Here is an 18,165-nt window from a genome sequence, read left to right as displayed (position 1 = left end):
TTACGTTAGAAGGTAGTTTTCGAAATCCAGCGCCATAATATATGAAAGTACTGTGAGTACTGCAAGGCACATAAAAATATAAAATGCAGGTTATTTTATTTTTTAAAATCTCAGTCCTGATCATTGGGCGAGTGACATTCAAACAATGCCTTTCAAAAAATGTTAGGAATGTAGATGTGATTTTTTTTTTTTTTTTTAATTGACTGACACAGTTAGTTCCAGGACTATGTTTCCGCAAAGTTATGCTCTCCTGGGGTCTCTGATGTACTGTTACTCAGATTATTTAGCTGGTAGAAGCTCTGGGTAATACTGAGTAATGTGCTTTCCTTGGCTTGTCTGTGCAAAATACTTCATCCCTGCCAGGGTGGCCTCTGTAATGCCTCCCCCAGTTCACAGAATTGAGGTGATTCTGCTCTCCCCAAGTTCATTTCCCAACAGAACTACTGAGGCACTCACACTTTCCTCAAAATACATTCCCAAAACCTCTGCACCTTGAGTACCGCCCACAGCTCCACAGTAGAAACGTGTGCTTGCTCTAAAGCCCAGATCCTCTCTGCTCCCTCCTCTGTTCCCAGACTCTTCCCTGAGAGTAGGTACCTTCGTATTTATTGCCTTCTCCCAAATTCTACCTTTAATTTTTTTTAGAATTTGCGTTTTAGGACGGAATATCTTTTAAAAATAAAATTTATAATTAATTAAAAACTTCTTAAGATGATCTATTCAGTTCTTGTTCACCTGGGGAATTCATTTTAATTATTTTTCACTGTCTTTTAATCAGGAGTAAGAACGTTTGTCCCTAAGCCTGTTGCCACTACTTTGCAGTACATTGGTGGAGCTGCAGCCATCCTGGGCCTGGTGGCCATGGCCTCTGACGTGGAAGGGTTGTACGCAGCCGTCAAGGCCCTGGTTTGTGTGGTCAAGAGTAACCCACTAGCCAGCAAAGAAATGGAAAGAATCAAGGGCTACCAGGTTTGTAACCGTAAAGCTTTGCCGTCACTTCACTTTGCACCAAAAAAATATTCTAATTTTCATTGTTATTCCTGTTGTTTCAAACTCTGGAAGAATTATATTGTCCAAATAAACTTAAAAGAGCCAGTATTTTTTATTAAAATGAACGTGTGTCCAATGAGAATATGAATTCTTTTCTTTATTCTTTATCTCAAATCTTATTTACTAAACCCTTGAATTAGGCTACATTATTTTAACATTGCTTTGATACATTTGAATATATTTTCAGAACAATGATTTGCTTGTTTGGATGTTGTTGTCCTCAGTGGAAGTTGAAATGAAAGAGAGTCCTGTTACCCCATCGTCAAGATATGGCTGGATCAGGGACAGAGCCAGGGCTCTCCCCATTTCCTTGTCTCTCCACTTCATCCTCTTTTACCTCCCCTGTTTCTACTCCTGAAAACTCACCTGGAATTAAAAATATACAGCGTTCCTGTTACAGTCTGTACCAGATTTAGGCAGAAAGTTATCTGTAAGAAGAGAAACAAATATTTGAAACAAGATTAAATTCTTCTATCATAGATGAAGTACAAATACCTTCTACAACTTCAGCCATTAGTTCTTGGTAGTGAATATACCGTTTCCTGTGTTATATAGATATAATTACACTATTTTCATAAGTATTTTGGAAAAGTTTCAAAACGATTATCTGCAGCATTGTTCATCATAAAAAACAGGAACAATCTAAATGTACCGACAATACGAGAATGACTAATTATATTGAAAACATCCTTTAGTGTATCATTCAGCCCTTTAAAATTGTAATTATGAAGACAGTTTTGCAAAAGAAAAAAATCGTTTTGTGGGGAGAAAAACTACGAAATTGCATGCACGTGATGGTAACGACTATTTAAATTATGGGTTTATGTAAACATAGATATTTTAATAATAGAGTGATAGGATTACTTTGTTTATCAGATTTTCTCTAATGTTATGTTGTCATCATAAAAATTTAGAAATCAGTTTGGAAATCTCAGAAATTGTTCTCCATAGGATTCCCCAGCGCGCGCGCACGTGTGTGTGTGTGTGTGTGTGTAACGCATATGATGATTTATCAGCAGGCGTCTGGTGTCACTTTCTTGCAGTTGCTGGCCATGCTGCTCAAGAAGAAACGTTCCCTTCTCAACAGCCACATCCTCCACCTGACTTTCTCTTTAGTGGGAACGGTTGACAGCGGACACGAGACCTCCATTATTCCCAATTCGACCGCTTTTCAGGACCTTCTCTGTGATTTCGAAGTACGTATATAAACGCTAACCGCTAGTAGATTATCAGTGAACCCATTTCTTCTGTGCAATTACAGAGTTAAACTATTTTATCTCTAAGATGTGTTTAAAGTTCTATAATTTTATGATCATATTAATGTCATCTAGCAAAGTATAAAAAGTAGAGCCGTGGGTAGGGTTCCTTCTCTCCAAGATACTCCGCTTTGTAAATGTTTTCGAAGTGAAACGGTGCAATGCATGTCTCTGACTAGCTCATCTGCTGCTGCCGGTGGCATGATAAGGGGCAAACAGTTTCATCAAACAATTCCTGTAGAAACTTTTCCTCAGTAAATGGGAATCTACACCTGTCATTTTGGTTACCAGCAGCCACACAGTAAAATAGCATTGATTTTGCCAAAATTACGAGCTTTTCATTGCTACTGTATCATTGCCCATAGCAGCTTCCCCCCGGTCCTCTCAAGGCTCCACTTATCCACTCATATCCTTTCCCCACTTCCTGTGCACAGTGCTTGGCATGGTACCCCTGTCTCTGCATACAAAATTCATGTAATATATCCCTGTCAAACTGGGATCTGTAGGCTTTGTGACTGCAGGGATCATCTCTATCTCATTTGTCTCTGTGTCCCCACCACCCGGCACAGGGCCTGGCACTGCGTTTGCTAACTGTGCTGTGTAGGCCCTGACTCTTCCTCCTCATAACTGCTGTAAGCTCCCTCCCAGACTGTGTGCCCACATTGCTTTACTGAAACTGTATTTTCAAAGCTCATTAATGGCCTCCTTCTGAATATAAATTTAGGGCTTGTACTCGGTTCTCAGTATCCACGGCTCTCGGTAGCACCTAATAGAGTTTGTTTCCCTCTTCTTCCAACTTACACTCTTCTTGCTAGCCTTCAGGAATCACTCACCTGGTTATGTCTTTCTCACTACTTTCTCTATAATTTTCTGGCTGTAGAGTGTTCATTATTTTACATAAAAATGTCTTTATATTTTCCTTTATTTGTTGTTTTCTTTCCTTTAAACTCTCTCTTAGTCCCACAGCCTAATGTCTGTGGAGTTGACCCTCAAATCTCAATCTCTAACCTTGACATCTGAATAGCAGACTTATTTCTAACTTCTTGCTCAGTATTTCCATTTTTATGTCCCAGCAACTCTTTAACTCAACTTAACATCCCTCCCAAATTAGTTCTTCCTTCTAACTTCTCTGTTTCTATTAAAAACACCATCAGGCCAGGTGTAGTGGCTCACACCTTTAATCCTAGCACTCTGGGAGGCCAAGGCAGGAGGATCACTTCAGCTCAGGAGTTCAAGACCAGTCTGAGCAAGAGTGAGACCCTGTCTCTACTAAAAGTAGAAAAAATTAGCTGGGCGTAGTGGTATGCACCTGTAGTCCTAGCTACTCGGGAGGCTGAGGCAGGAGGATCACTTGAGCCCAGAAGTTTGAGGTTGCTGTGAGCTAGGCTGATGCCATGGCACTCTAGCCTGGGCAACAGAGCGAGACTGTCTCAAAAAAAATAAAATAAATAAATAAAATAAAAAAACAAAAAACCCTACCACCATTGAAATTGAAAAATCATCTTCCTTCTTTCTCCCTGTTTATAAACAGTCTGGTATTAAGTCATGTGGAGTCTACTTTCACATTCCAAGTAATCTACCTTTTCTGCTTCTATTCCTAATCCAAGCCCCAATCAGTTCTTCTCCTATCTGCTAGAATAGCTATCGCTTCTTTCCCCCTTTCCCCAGGCAATCCTCTGAGACCCCATTCTTTCGAGGACATAATCATATCACTTATTTAAGAACTTCCAATGGTTTCTTTTCCTACGTAGTAAAGTACATGTTTCTCAGCCTGGTATTCAAAGTTCTAATACCCAAACCTCTTATTCTTTTAGAAAGCACTTCTTGAATATTTTTGAGCCAAGCTCTGTTTAGTTACTAAGGATGTGAAAATAAAAGGCAGAGTCTATGTCTTGAGGCATTTAGTCCATTGGAAGAAAAAAACAAAGAAATAGATAACTTAAAACTTGTGAAAGCAGAGAGGTATGCAGAGAGGATTATGGGCATACTCAGGAGACCTACCTAACTCAGCCTGACCTTGTTTTCATCTGGTAACTGACATATTTAAATCAAGGATTATCTTTAATTTTAAATTTCTGATTAAAATTTAATATGCAAACATCAGAAATTTAGTTGCTTAACAAATTTTGATTTTATTTTACAGTACCTTGGTCACTTTATGGCTTCAATAACATCCCTAATTACCCCAAACCACAAGTGATCTTTCGGTACCTAATTCCTCCCAGTTTTGGAATAGCCATTTGACAAATACAAGTAAAATAATTGTAATAGCATACAAACATTTTCTTTTTTAGCGATTGTTCTAGAATTTATAATATACATCTAAAACAATCCGGTCTGTCTTTGGAGAATGTTATGCCTTGTAAATACCTGCAGTGAAATACTTCCTTTTTTCCCTCTCCATCCTCTGTGCTATTGTTGTCATGACAGTTACTTCTACATGTTTACAATCCCCACAATAGTTTGTGTTACTTTTGCCCTAAATGGTCAATTATTTTTAAAAGACATTTAAGAAATCTTTTATATTTGCCCACATACATAGTATTTATGGCATTCTTCCTTTATGTAAATCTAAATTTCTGTCTTGTAAAATTCTTCTTCCTGGAGAAATTCTTTTAACATTTCTTGTAGTGCAGGCAATGAATTCTCTCATGTGGAAAAGTCTTCTACCTTTTCTTCCTTTCTGAAGGATATTTTTGCATGGAGTAGAATTCTAGTTGACTGTTTTTATTCCTTTCACATTTTGAAGATGTCAGTCATTCGGTTGTCCTCTTTATGTTTCTTCTGCTTAGGTTTATTGATCTGTAAGTTTCTCCTTTTCATCAAATTTGAAATTTTTTAGCCGTTTTTTAAACCATATTTCCTGCTCTTCCTTCCCTTTTCTAGACACTGATTACACATATCTTAGATTGCCTGATCCTGTCTCACAAATCACTAACACACTAAATCTGGTCATTTCTTTTTAGTATTTTTTTCTTATGGTTCATTTTGAATAGTTTCTATTGTTGGGTCTTCAAGTTTACTGAATTGTTTTTCTGCAGTTTCTAGTCTGGCATTAGTACCATCCAGTAAATTTTTCATTTTAGATATTTTATTTTTCATGTCTAGTAGTTTGGGGGCTTTGGTTATCTTCCATTTCATTCCTCATCATTTTCGTGTTTTCCATTATATTCTTTAGTATATGGGGCATATTTAGGACAGCTTTTTAACAGCAGATTAATTCCATCATCTCTATCATTTTGGGGGCTATTTATTTGCCCTATTTTTTAATTTTTTTTTCCCTGCATACGAGCAGTTTTATAGGGCTTTGCAAAATAATTATAAGTGATATAAGTTCCATGTGCTGTATTTGTGTTTGTTGGATCGGCATTGGCATTTTTTAACCTGAAATATACCACTATTCTTTATTTTGTCATAGGTCTGGCTGCACGCACCGTACGAACTTCATCTTTCCTTATTCGAACACTTTATCGAGCTGCTCACAGAGTCCAGGTATCAGTTCATACCCATGTGGTTGTTCAGTTATCGAAAAGGTGATAGCACAGTGTATAAGATCTTCTTTCTATTATAGCGAAGCTTCAAAGAATGCCAAATTAATGAGGGAATTCCAGTTAATCCCAAAGCTGCTACTGACTCTTCGAGACATGTCTTTGTCCCAGCCTACTATCGCTGCTATCAGTAATGTGCTGAGCTTCTTACTGCAAGGCTTCCCCAACAGCAATGATCTGCTAAGGTAGTGAAAACTTCTCTGTTTGTCTTGTTATTAAGATGAATGCGATGGGTTCCTATTCCTGTATAATAACACCTGTAATCTTAATACTATTCAGGATATTTGTGAGGCATGGAAAACATACATATCTTAGCATCTTACCTTTATGGAGCAAGGCCAATTGTTGCCACTAGTGAGTAATAGAATTTTGGTGAGAAAAGATAAAGGAATTAGCCGAATGAGATTGATTGGCCTGGACATAAAAGCGTTCAGTGTAGGAATTCCTTATCTCTCTTCTCCAAGCCCTGCTAATTCATAAGTGTATGTGGACTAGTAAGTACCTGTGCATGCATGCACACACCCCTAGAGCAGACATGCCATCTTTTTTCTATTTGGTCACTATTACTCGAACATAAGATGATATTTTATTGTGCAGAGTTTTTATATGATGTGAGTAATATTTTGCTGATAATGTGAAATGTGGTTTAAGGCATGTTTATGGAGTGTCTGAGAAATGTTCTTGTGTTCACATGACAATCCCCAGTTTGGAAGATTACGGGTATTATGGAAGGAAAACAAGAAAAACAAACTACCCCAATCAAAGTATTTTCCACGTAGAGAATTGCTTAAACTGGAATTGATCACTCCTTTTCATGTGATCTCCGAGGCATCTCAGATGAAATCATACCCCTTTATTTGATTATTCTCTAATATCTAATCTGTGTGTTTGCAAATCACTCACTTTTATATTCATTTACCTTGAAAACATGTTTTTTAACTCAGTGACAGATTTAAAACTGGAAGCGAAGAATTATTTCGGAGAATTGTAACTATCATTTATCAACAATGCGTATTTAAAACTTATCCTAGCATTATAATGATCACTTTGCTAAAACCTATCAAAGTTTTTAATGTTTTCCTTACTTTAAAATGAAGAAACAAGCACCCACAGAAATTAAACTACTTGTCCCAGGTTATATGGTTATAAAGTAATAGAGCCAGGATTTTAATCTTATCTGTAAACCCAAGTTCTTAACCACTAGGTTACAGTGAATCCATACAGATAATGTTAGGACATTTTAATTTGGATCATGCAGTTTGGTTTTTGAAACAGTTTGGGTGTTAGTCCATTAAAGAATTCATATTTCTGGAAAACTGTATTGTCCCTATATTTAAAAACATTATTGTATATAGTGTTACTTGGGATAGCCCAAGAGGAAGCAAACCAAATATAATCACCTAAAGGTCCCTAGAAGATTAGTTAAAATAAGCACAATTTTTTTTTTCTTTGTACTTTGTTGTCTGTTTTGGGGAGAAGAAAAATAAAATCCATAACATTTTTTTCCTTTTATTTAAAGGTTTGGCCAGTTTATTTCTTCTACTTTGCCAACCTTTGCAGTTTGTGAGAAATTTGTAGTTATGGAAATAAATAATGAAGAGAAGCTTGACACTGGTGAGTTGATTCTGGAGTTTCGAAAAGTTAGTGGTCAGCTAATTACTATGCCCCTTTTTCTTCTGGCACAAATTAGACCTGAATTATATGTCATTATATTACTTTTCTCCTTAACATTACTTTTTGTGGTCTTTCATACATGTTTTTGTCTTATATCAGGCCTATACAATATACAGAAGTACAGCGTTGCCTGCAAAATGTAATAGGGTGTAAATTTTACTTTGAAAATAAAATCTTTCCTATTTTCAGAGCATTCATAATGCATATTTTTCCTCCCTTTGTTCTCATATATTTTTCCAGTTGCATATTCTAGGACAGGAAAGTTGCTTGGAAAGCATTGAAAGGACCTTTTAGATTGACCACTGGAATTAAATTCACAGAATCTGAAATTTATTCAGCATTATTTACATTATTACCCTGTTACATTATTCCAAAATCATATCACATAAAGGATTTCCTTTAAACTCTCACAACCCTTTCCTCCTGCAGGGTCAAGAAGAAATACTGTGGTAGTAAGTATCACTGCCTCTCAAAGGAGTTCTTCTCCACGTTGGTTGTCCTTCCTGAGCACCGCCTCTCCCATGCTTCATCAATAAGAGAAAGGGGTATAATCACGGTTTTCAAAGGAGAGATGGAGAGATTTGAGTGACTTACTGCAAATCAGAGTATGTTAGTGACAGAGTCAGGACCAGCACATCAGGGCCCTGACCCGTGACTGCCAGTTCACGTGGAGCAGTGTTGATATTTCTTTGGTGAAGGAAATTAGTGGATGAGAAGAATAAAGATCAGATCATTGTAAAACACTGATTAAGTCTTCTATATAATCTTGCAACAACCCTATGAAATTGGTACTATTATTCCAATTTTACAAGAGAGGAAACTGTGGCCCAGGAAGATATAAGTGAAAGAAACATACCCAAGATCATACCACTGATTATATGGGAACCTAAGGAGTCCAAACCAACATTCTAAGCTTTCAGCTACTATATTATTCTACCATATGCAAAGATTATTTCTAAGTTTTGATTTAATATAAGCTGAGTAATTATGAATTAGAAAGTGAAAATAAAGATCGTTGGAAATACATAACACATTTTTTTCAAGTATAAAGATACAGTAAAAATATGTATCTAATCTTCATATTTCCTTGCTGTCTATGAAATTCAGTAACCACAGTGGTACTGTAAAGTTTTTTAATATATAGAGCACTGTAGCAGGGATGTGTAAATTAGTAGATTTTTTTCTCTTGATCTACCAAATTGATTAGACTATTACTCTGATCGTCACTTTATTGCCATTTGAAATAATAGAAGCATGGCTGCTAGTCTTGTTAGTGTATAACATTTATTATTTATTTGGTATCTCAAAAAATTAAAACAGTGGTTTTTTTCTTGCAAGTAATATTCACAGTATTCAGAATATATGCCTACCAAAAAAATGGCTTGAATAATGCCAGACAGTGATGTACTACCCAAGGCAAAATAATGTACAGTGAATAGCCTAAGAGGGTGATACAATGTGAAATAAAATAACAGTTCAAGTGGGAATAAGTTAACCTGAAGATTTCTTACAGAGTTCTTTGTTTTTAAATTGTATTTGAAAATTAGGGAGGGGTAACTGACAGTGAAAAAAGAAGACAAAAATTAAGGAGAATTTTTCATTTCTGTATACATTGACACTTTATTATAGAAAAATTAAAAGGAAGCAGTTCTTAGAGAAATTTAGGTTGTATGGTATGCTTTTGACAAGGCAATTTGCAAATTACCAATCTATGCCTCTTAGAAGAAGAAGGGATTTTGAGTTCCCGTTGGTAGCATGGAGCATGCTTAGTGGTTAAGGCACTAAATTAGCATTTTAAAAGACAGGTTAAAGGTAATAATAATCCATTGCCCAAACAAGTAAAAGTATTAACCATGGTAAAATTTAGCCTGAGCCTCATTTCTAGAATAAGAGAAAGTAGAGGCATACCTCAGAGCTATTGTGAGTTCAGTTCCAGAACACTGCAATAAAACAAGTCACGTGAAATTTTTTTATTTCCCAGTGCATATAAAAGTTATGTTTACGCTATACTGTAGTCTATTAAGTGTGCAATAGCATTATATCTTTTTAAAAACCAGTATTTATACCTTAATTTAAAAATTCTTCTGCTGAAAAATGCTAACAATCATCTGAGCATTCAGCGAGTTGTAATCTTTTTGCTGGTGGAGGGTCTTACCTTGATGTCGATGGCACCTGACCAGGCAGGGTGGTGGTTGCTGAAGGCTGAGGTGGCTGTGGCAATTTATTAAATTGAGACAATGGTTTGAGGTGATGGATATGCTGATTACCCTGATTTAAAAATTATATACATGTATGGAACATTATATACATGTATGGAAACATCACACCATACCCCATAGATATATACAGTTACTATGTATCAATTAAAAATAAGAAAAAAGCAAAAAAAAAAAAAAAACCCCAACCAACAACAGTATTGAAGTGTGCTGCATGGATTGACTCTTCCTTTCAACAAAGATTCCTCTGTAGCATGTGATGCTATTTGATGGCATTTTACCCACAGTACAGATTCTTTCAAAATTGGAGTCAGTCCTCTCAAAAACTATCCCTGCTTTATCAACTAGGTTTATGTAATATTCTAAATCCTTTGTCATTTTACAGCATCTTTACCAGGAGTAGATTCCTTCTCAAGAAACCACTTTCCTCGCTCATCCATAAGAAGCAGCTTTTCATCTGCTAAAGTTCTATCATGAGATTGTAGGAATTCAGTCATATCTTTAGGCTTCATTTCTAATTCTAGTTCTCTTGCTGTTTCTACCAAATCTGCACTTCCTCCACTGAAGTCTTAAACTTCTCAAACTCATCCATGCGGGTTGGAATCAACTTCTCCTAAACTTGTATTCATGTTTGTTTTGACTTCTTCCCATGAATCATGAGTGTTCTTAGTGATATATAGAACGGTGAATGCTTTTCCAAAAGGATTTCAATTTACTTTGCCCAGATCCATCAGAGGAATCACTAACTATGGCAGCTATAGCCTTATGAAATATATTTCTTAAATGATAAGACTTGGAAGTTAAAATTACTCCTTGATTCATGGCTGCAGAATGTTTGTTGTGGTAAAAGTCATGAAAATCACATTAATCTTGTATATCTCCATCTACATGTTGGATGACCGGGTGCATTGTTGATGAGCAGTAATATTTTGAAAGGAATCTTTTTTCCTGAGCAGTAGTTGGCAATAGTGTGCTTAAAATGTTCAGTAAACCATGCTGTACATAGATGGGCTATCATCTAGACTTCATTGTTCCATTTATAGAGCACAGGTAGAGTAGATTTAGCATAATTTTTAAGGACCCTAGGATTTTCCAAATGATAAACGAGCATTGGCTTAAAGTCATCAGCTGCATTAGCCCCTTATAGGAAAGTCAGCCTGTCCTTTGAAGCTTTGAAGCCAGGTGTTGACTAGTCCTCTCTAGCAATGAAACTCCTAGATGGCATCTTCTTCCAATAAAAGCCTGTTTCATCTGCATCAAAAATCTGTTGTTTCTCTGCAGCCACCCTCATTAATCTTAGCTAGGTCTTCTGGATACCTTGCTGCAGCTTCTACATCAGCAGTTGCTGTTTCAGCTTATACTTATGTTATGGAGCATTTTTTCCTTGAACGTTATGAACCAGCCTCTGCTGGCTTCCAACTTTTCTCCTGCAGCTTCCTCACCTCTCTCAGCTTTTATAGAATGAAAGAGAGAGTTGGGTCCTTGCTCTGAATTGGGCTTTGGCTTAGGGGAATGTTGAGGCTGATTGGATCTTCTATCCAGACCACTAAAGCTTTACCCCTATCGCAAGAAGGCTGTTTCATTTTCGTATCATTCGTGTTTTCACTGGTGTAGCACTTTTACTTTCCTTCAAGAGCTTTCCCTTTGCATTCTCAACTTGGCTGAATGTTTAGCATGAGAGGCCCAGCTCTCTGCACCTGTCTCAGCTTTCAATGTGCCTTCCTCACTAGGCTTTATTGTGTCTCGGTTTTGATCTAAAGTGGGAGATGTGTGACACTTCCTTTCACTCGAACATTTAGTGGCCATCGTAGGGTTATTAATCGGCCTAATTTCAATATTGGGTCTCAGGGAGGCCTGACGGGAGGGAGAGTGATGGGGGACTGGCTGGTCATTGGAGCAGTCAGAACACACACAACATTTACCACTTAAGTTCACTGTCTCGTATGGGTGCAGTTCGTGGCACCCTAAACAATTAAATACATCAAGGATCAGTAATCACAGATCACCGAAACAGACGTCATAATAATGGAAAGGTTTGAAATAGTGAGAAAATTACCAAAATATGACAGAGACACAAAGTGAGCACATGCAGTTGGAAAAATGGTGCCAATAGACTTGCTAGACATAGGGTTGCCACAAACCTTCAGTTTATAAAAAATAGTATCTGCAAAACACGGTAAAGCCGAGTGCAACAAAAGGAGGTGTGCCTCCCTGGGGACTGAGACCCGTTAACCTGTAGCTCTTTCGTAGTGGAGCTGGGCTAGAGCTCCGGGCTGTTGGTTTCCAGTTCCGTGTCCTTCCGGTACTATCCACGGAGAACCGCTACGTTCCTTTCCTGCCTTTCTTTCCCAGTTTCTCCTTTGTGGGTTTGTGTGCCTGTACCTCACTTCTGTGCTCTTTAATTCTGACTTTCCTTTAGGTATTAAATTTAATTGAATAAGTCTATATTGCCTGTTTTCAATTTGTAAATCTTATGGATTTAACTATGTCTTTCAAAAAGAAACTAAAAATTAAATTTTGGGAAGGCTGAGGGTCTCTGGTAATTACTATTTTTATTTGTATGATCCTCATTTGATGGGATGGGGATGGGAATATTAATGCAAAAAAGGGCTCACACAGCCTTTATTATCACTAGTTTAGAAAATGTCAAATGTAAATGAAGAATTTTGAGGGTTCTAAAGAGCAATGATTTAACTGACCCCTTTTCTCATCCATTTTAGTGGAAAGCACTCTGAAAGAAATGTTTCCTAAAAGATACATTTTTCAGTGAGATTTCAAAGAACCATGTCATGTATTTTATTTTTGTTTATCTGCTAGGGGGATTTTAATGTATTTATTTTTATTTTAGGAACTGAAGAGGAGTTTGGAGGTCTTGTATCTGCTAATCTTATACTTTTGAGGAACAGACTTCTAGATATCTTGCTAAAACTAATTTATACATCTAAAGAAAAGACAAGCATCAATTTGCAGTAAGTAAAACCTTTTTAGAATTGGTTGTACCAGTTGCTATTACTGCTTTCTTCGTGTTAGACAAAAGAAGGACTTGCCACTGACTTCAAACAGATTTTTTTTTTTTTTTTTTTTTTTATTTCAGCATATTATAGGGGTACAGATGTTTAGGTCAAACAGATTTTTTTTAACCCTGAAATTTATACTATTTCAAGGATGAAATCTGGTCTTATTTTTTTTGTTTTAATTTGAAATCCTAATCTTTTAAATTAATTTTATTTTTTTTATACCCATCTGTCTTTGAACAGAGCTTGTGAAGAACTGGTCAAGACACTGGGTTTTGACTGGATCATGATGTTTATGGAAGAACACTTGCATTCCACCACAGTGACGGCAGCAATGAGGATCCTCGTCGTCCTGCTGAGTAATCAGTCTATTCTCATCAAGTTTAAAGAAGGACTTAGCGGTGGAGGATGGCTTGAACAGACAGATTCTGTCCTAACTAACAAGATTGGAACTGTATTAGGTATGAGACTTTTATAGGCAGCTGCTTAAAAATAAGCTATTCTGTTTTGTTTTTAAATCTTACGTAAATGTATACTCCAATTTATCTGATAATGATTAAGAGTTTTGAATTTTAATTAATGATACACTGAGAAGCTTAGAAGGTTTCGAATTTGTTTTTTTTTTTTTTTAAATTGCTAGTCAATCTGAAGTCAGGATAAGATGTTACAATTTGAAAATTCAGGGAATTCCTTAGGATATTTTTATAGTATAGGTCCCTTTCTAGTCTATAAATTAATAATTAGCAAATTATTAGTAGAACTGAATTAATAATAATCAATATTTATTTTGTGTGTTTGTGCCAGTTCCTAAACACTTGTCATATAATTAATAACATTTCCTTTTCACAGTACCTCTATGAGGTGTAAATACCATCATACCCATTTTACAGATTAGAAAGCCAAGGCTTAAGGGTGAAGTCACTTGTCACATAGCTAGGAAGTGTCAAAATTTGGATCCATTTCACTCAAATCTGAAGGCCATGCTTTTAATAGTTATGTTATGTTGCTGCTCAAGGATTTAAGCTCAATCAATGTTTCAGCCAAACCTGCTGCTTCTCTGCTTACCAGTATCATGGCTATTTTCAACGTACAATTGATCATTTCCCTATTATTAGAAAATTGCAGTTTCCTATGTTAGCTTTATTTGAACTTGTATCTTGTCTGTTCATATTAGTGATCTTACCTTGGAAAATACTTACTGGAAAATAATTTTTTTATTGGAAAGTACACTCATTCAATCCCTAAATTACTTTAAAAATACATTTGTCACATTACATTTTAAAATTTTAATTGTTGTATGTCTGATCTTAAGGAGCTTATATCACAAATATTAACTCTTGTCATATAGGAAAATGGGGAATCAGAATTTAATATGTAATTTATTTATAGAAAAAATGTAACTATCAATATCTAGGTTCTGACTGTACTACTTCAAATATCAAAGCAAATGATAGGAAGACAGATCTTTCGGCGTAGTACTATTTCATTGTTATTTCACATGTGAAAAATGTCTGAACATTGTATATGATAAAAAGTGACACCATTTTCATTTCACTGATATGATTTCTCAAGAAAATTGTTTCAAAATATACATTTTTAATTATCATTATAGGTACTTTTGTGCTTGATAAATAGATCACTATTTTGCATGAACTCTGGGAAATTAAATGTGAGTTCTGTTGAATATGTAAGTTATAAATGCTGATGATAGTACTGCTTCTTTTGAAGGCCGAAAGCAGCCATAATAATAACACCTAAGATTTATAATACTATATTATGGTTTGCAAAATTCTTTCATATATATTATCTCATTTGTCCTTCTTGATTCTGGATACAGATATATATTAGTATTTTACAGTATATAAATGTTATAGGAAATAAATGAAACCTAATGAATATAAATTAAGGATTAATTTCTCTACTTAGGAATTTAAGACTCAACTATACAAGAGCCCTGGGCCAGGCAATAACAGTGTCTAAGACTCTGTCTTATGACTATTAGACTTACGTTTTCACCGTCCTACATCACTTCAGTAATATTAAAAAGAGGTGTTACCATATTTGACCCTCCTGACTTTATGTCTTAGAATTTGTTTGTCCTTCATTGATACCTGCTTGCACTTTGCATCTGCTGCTTTGATTCCAAAAAGGAAACCTAGGTATTCAATTTTAATTTGATTCCATTTAATTTAATTTCCCCTGAGTATCTATGTGACACACACGTATATGTGTGTATATAAACATGTATCATCTCATTTGATTCTAGCTCTGTTTGATCTGATGAACAACCTAATGTTTTTGACTGTTTAAATGCACATTTATTAGTTTATGAATTTTTTTCTTTATAAAAATACCTTGCACATAGCCATAATTTGAATCTAAATTAACACTTAATTGTATATTAAATATTTTTTAAGATTAATTAGAGAGGAAAAATAGTATGAAACTTCAAAAAGGAAAATGAGAATGCTAGTATTGGGGCTTTTTTTTTTAGAACCTGAAGTTGAATAAAAATTTATGTTCCTGTTTAGCATATAAAATACTACTTTATGTCTTGTGATTATTTTTTATTTTAATTAATTGAGAGGGAGAGAAAGAGAGAGAGGGATAGAGAGAGATGAGGTCTTGCTGTGTTGCCCAGGCTGGATTCAAACTCCTTGGCTCAAGCAGTCCTCTCACTTCAGCCTCCCAAATAGCTGAGATGTCTTCTGATTTTTTAGAGCTCAAAACATTTTTTATTTTCATAATTTCATTTAGAACTTACTATAGACACAAAATCAATTCCATCTTCTAATCTAGCCAGTCTTTGAGAAATGCGGCAATGTCATTAACAAGGGCAAAGGAAGCAGCATAATTTTATAGGCTCTAAAGTAGAGACATCAGGTTTCAAATCTTCCGTCATACCACTTTGTGAATTTGAACAAAACACATATTTTCTATGGTATAAAAATGATAACAGGAATTTCTAAAGCACATGTTCATTGTGATTAAGAAATGTGATGATATATGAAAGAGTTTGATAAATTGTTATACAATTTTTATTAATTAAAAGAGCATACTATTTAAGAAGAAGCCTAGACATAAATTTTTCTTTTATTACGTAAAATAGTAGTTGCAAATATGTGCTTTACTTCATTCTGGAAAAAAGTTTAAAAGTGTGAATATTTGAAATATAAATTGCTTCAGAATAAAAATTAATCCTTCATCTATTGGTTGCTAGTCACAAAAGTCTTCCATTGAAAATTTGGCTGTGTACTGAGTACTTTACTAGGTTTGAGGGTGGAAAAAGAACCAAATGTTTGGAGTATGTCCTGAATTTAGTTATGAAGCAGAAGAAACAGTGTTGATAGAAATACTGATGCTATAGCCATATTAATAAGCACTGACCGTCTCCTGAAAAAGCTGGGTTTCTAGAAGGGATTCTGACTGTTCAGCTGAGCCTGTGGGTTGCTATAGCCACAAAGGGCTTGAATTTGCCATCCCACTGCCTGGCCGCTTTCCAACAGATTACAAATCCCATTGTGAGGGAAGATCGTTTTGCTTATTCATTTAGTTTTGTCTCTAAATTTGTAGATAGCTTAAAGTGAACTAGCTCATCATGATATTCAGGACAAATGAAATGTATTAACTATAACAAGCATATTTTTAAATTACGTTTTTTAGCATCCTAAATTTTGGCTGTGTTTTGGTTTTCACTTTTTTCTTAGGGAAATACAAGCAGGAACGTTAGAGCTCTTCTGAGATTATTCTTTTAATGAGTAGAATTTATATGCCCTTATGAAGCATTTTCAAAGTCTTGTATCTGATTGTCTCAGCTGTGTTTCTAAACCTATATCCTAATAGATAAACTTGCTAAAGTCAAATAGCTGGTGAAGCAAAACTTTTGACTGCAAGATTAATTCAACAATTGAATACTTAATTGCCTGTAGTAATGCGAATGTTCTGGATAGAAATGTTACACGTACTGAATGACTGCCTTCTTAGTTGTTAATGCAGCGCGGCTATCAAGTGCTAATTTTGTACTTTCTGTCATCTTTCCTCTTCTCTTAGGATTCAACGTGGGCAGGAGTGCTGGGGGGAGATCGACGGTCAGGGAGATCAACCGGGATGCTTGTCATTTTCCCGGTTTTCCGGTCCTGCAGTCGCTCCTTCCCAAACACACTAATGTCCCTGCCCTCTATTTCCTCCTCATGGCATTATTCCTGCAGCAGCCCGTTAGTGAGCTGCCTGAGAACCTGCAGGTCAGTGTGCCTGTCGTCAGCTGCCGATGTAAGCAGGGTGGCCAGGTAGGAATTACCTAGTAAGGTGTGAGTGTGATTACATGTGCCAAAGAATCTCCATAGAGTAATGGGTAATCGCAGTAAAACCATCGCTTTTCTCACATTAAAGTTGATTTGGGATACAAAAATCTGAAAATACCATAGGAAATTTTCTCAAAAAAAAGGCCTTTGTCCTTGTTTGGACTTTTTTTTCTGTATGATTACTTTGTATGATTATATATGCATAAAGACTTTGGATGCTCTTTGGAAGATCTAAAGAATTCTTTTATAATATGATTTTTATCTAGAAAAATAATTCCATTTCCATAAAATTAAAAATGAAAGGAGTCGTTTGTATACCATAAATTAATCGAGTGGGTATGACAGGATTCTCAGTGGAAATTCTGATTAAAAAAAAAAAATTAATCACTTAATGTTAAATAACCGTCCACATTAGGAAAATAGTAAGACTTGTTTAATTGAAGACTGTTAATGTCTGTATACAGCTTATGTTTGTTACACTACAAAAACTTAGGAATTTAACTTTTAAACTCAACTTTTCTTCCATCCTTATGCTAAATGCTATTCAAATCAGTTCTAGTAGTTGACAAAACCTTTTAAGGGAAAATGCTGAATCTGTACACTTACATTAAATCAAATTACAGATTCACGCTTCGTAGAGTTTTGTTGGTTACGTAATTTTTCAAAACACACATGACACCATAAAGTATTATGTAAAACTGCTAGGAATAAATTTCCTCAAATTGATTTTTATTTTGTCAAATCTTACCTTTAAATATTCTAAAATTAAATTAGAACATTGCCGAGAACGAGAAGGAAGTGAGTTCAAGGTGCTTTCTAAAAAAGATCCTCTTTAAAACCATCAGTTCTATAATCTCATCTTGTGGCTCATTAACATGTATTTTATTTTTGTTTGTTTTCTTTAGGAAAATTAGAAAGCAATGTTTTCTAACTAGATACATAAGACAGGATGTGATACGTAGTATTCAACTTTATTTATAAGTATATAAATGAGTTTTAAAATGTAGGATGCAGGGCCGGGCGCGGTGGCTCACACCTGTAATCCTAGCACTCTGGGAGGCCGAGGCAGGCGGATTGTTTGAGCTCAGGAGTTCGAGACCAGCCTG

At 35.6% G+C, this 18,165-nt stretch overlaps 1 protein-coding gene across 1 annotated transcript in view; it reads left to right on the top strand.

Moving 5' to 3' along the window:
- WDFY3 (WD repeat and FYVE domain containing 3) overlaps positions 1 to 18,165 on the top strand; it is a 208,769-nt gene that overhangs the window by 128,151 nt on the left and 62,453 nt on the right. Inside the window, exons 24-31 of the mRNA XM_012647224.1 lie at positions 779 to 969; positions 2,094 to 2,246; positions 5,725 to 5,798; positions 5,878 to 6,039; positions 7,374 to 7,468; positions 12,593 to 12,713; positions 13,002 to 13,219; positions 16,809 to 17,044. Coding sequence (XP_012502678.1) covers positions 779 to 969; positions 2,094 to 2,246; positions 5,725 to 5,798; positions 5,878 to 6,039; positions 7,374 to 7,468; positions 12,593 to 12,713; positions 13,002 to 13,219; positions 16,809 to 17,044 — 1,250 coding nt within the window. The remainder of the gene's footprint in view (positions 1 to 778; positions 970 to 2,093; positions 2,247 to 5,724; positions 5,799 to 5,877; positions 6,040 to 7,373; positions 7,469 to 12,592; positions 12,714 to 13,001; positions 13,220 to 16,808; positions 17,045 to 18,165) is intronic.

The sequence above is a fragment of the Propithecus coquereli genome, unplaced genomic scaffold (genome assembly GCF_000956105.1).
Source record: "Propithecus coquereli isolate 6110/MARCELLA unplaced genomic scaffold, Pcoq_1.0 Scaffold26, whole genome shotgun sequence".
Classification (NCBI taxonomy): domain Eukaryota; kingdom Metazoa; phylum Chordata; class Mammalia; order Primates; family Indriidae; genus Propithecus; species Propithecus coquereli.
The sequence above is the reverse complement of the archived record's forward strand: the minus strand, read 5'-3'. Positions and strand labels throughout refer to the sequence as shown.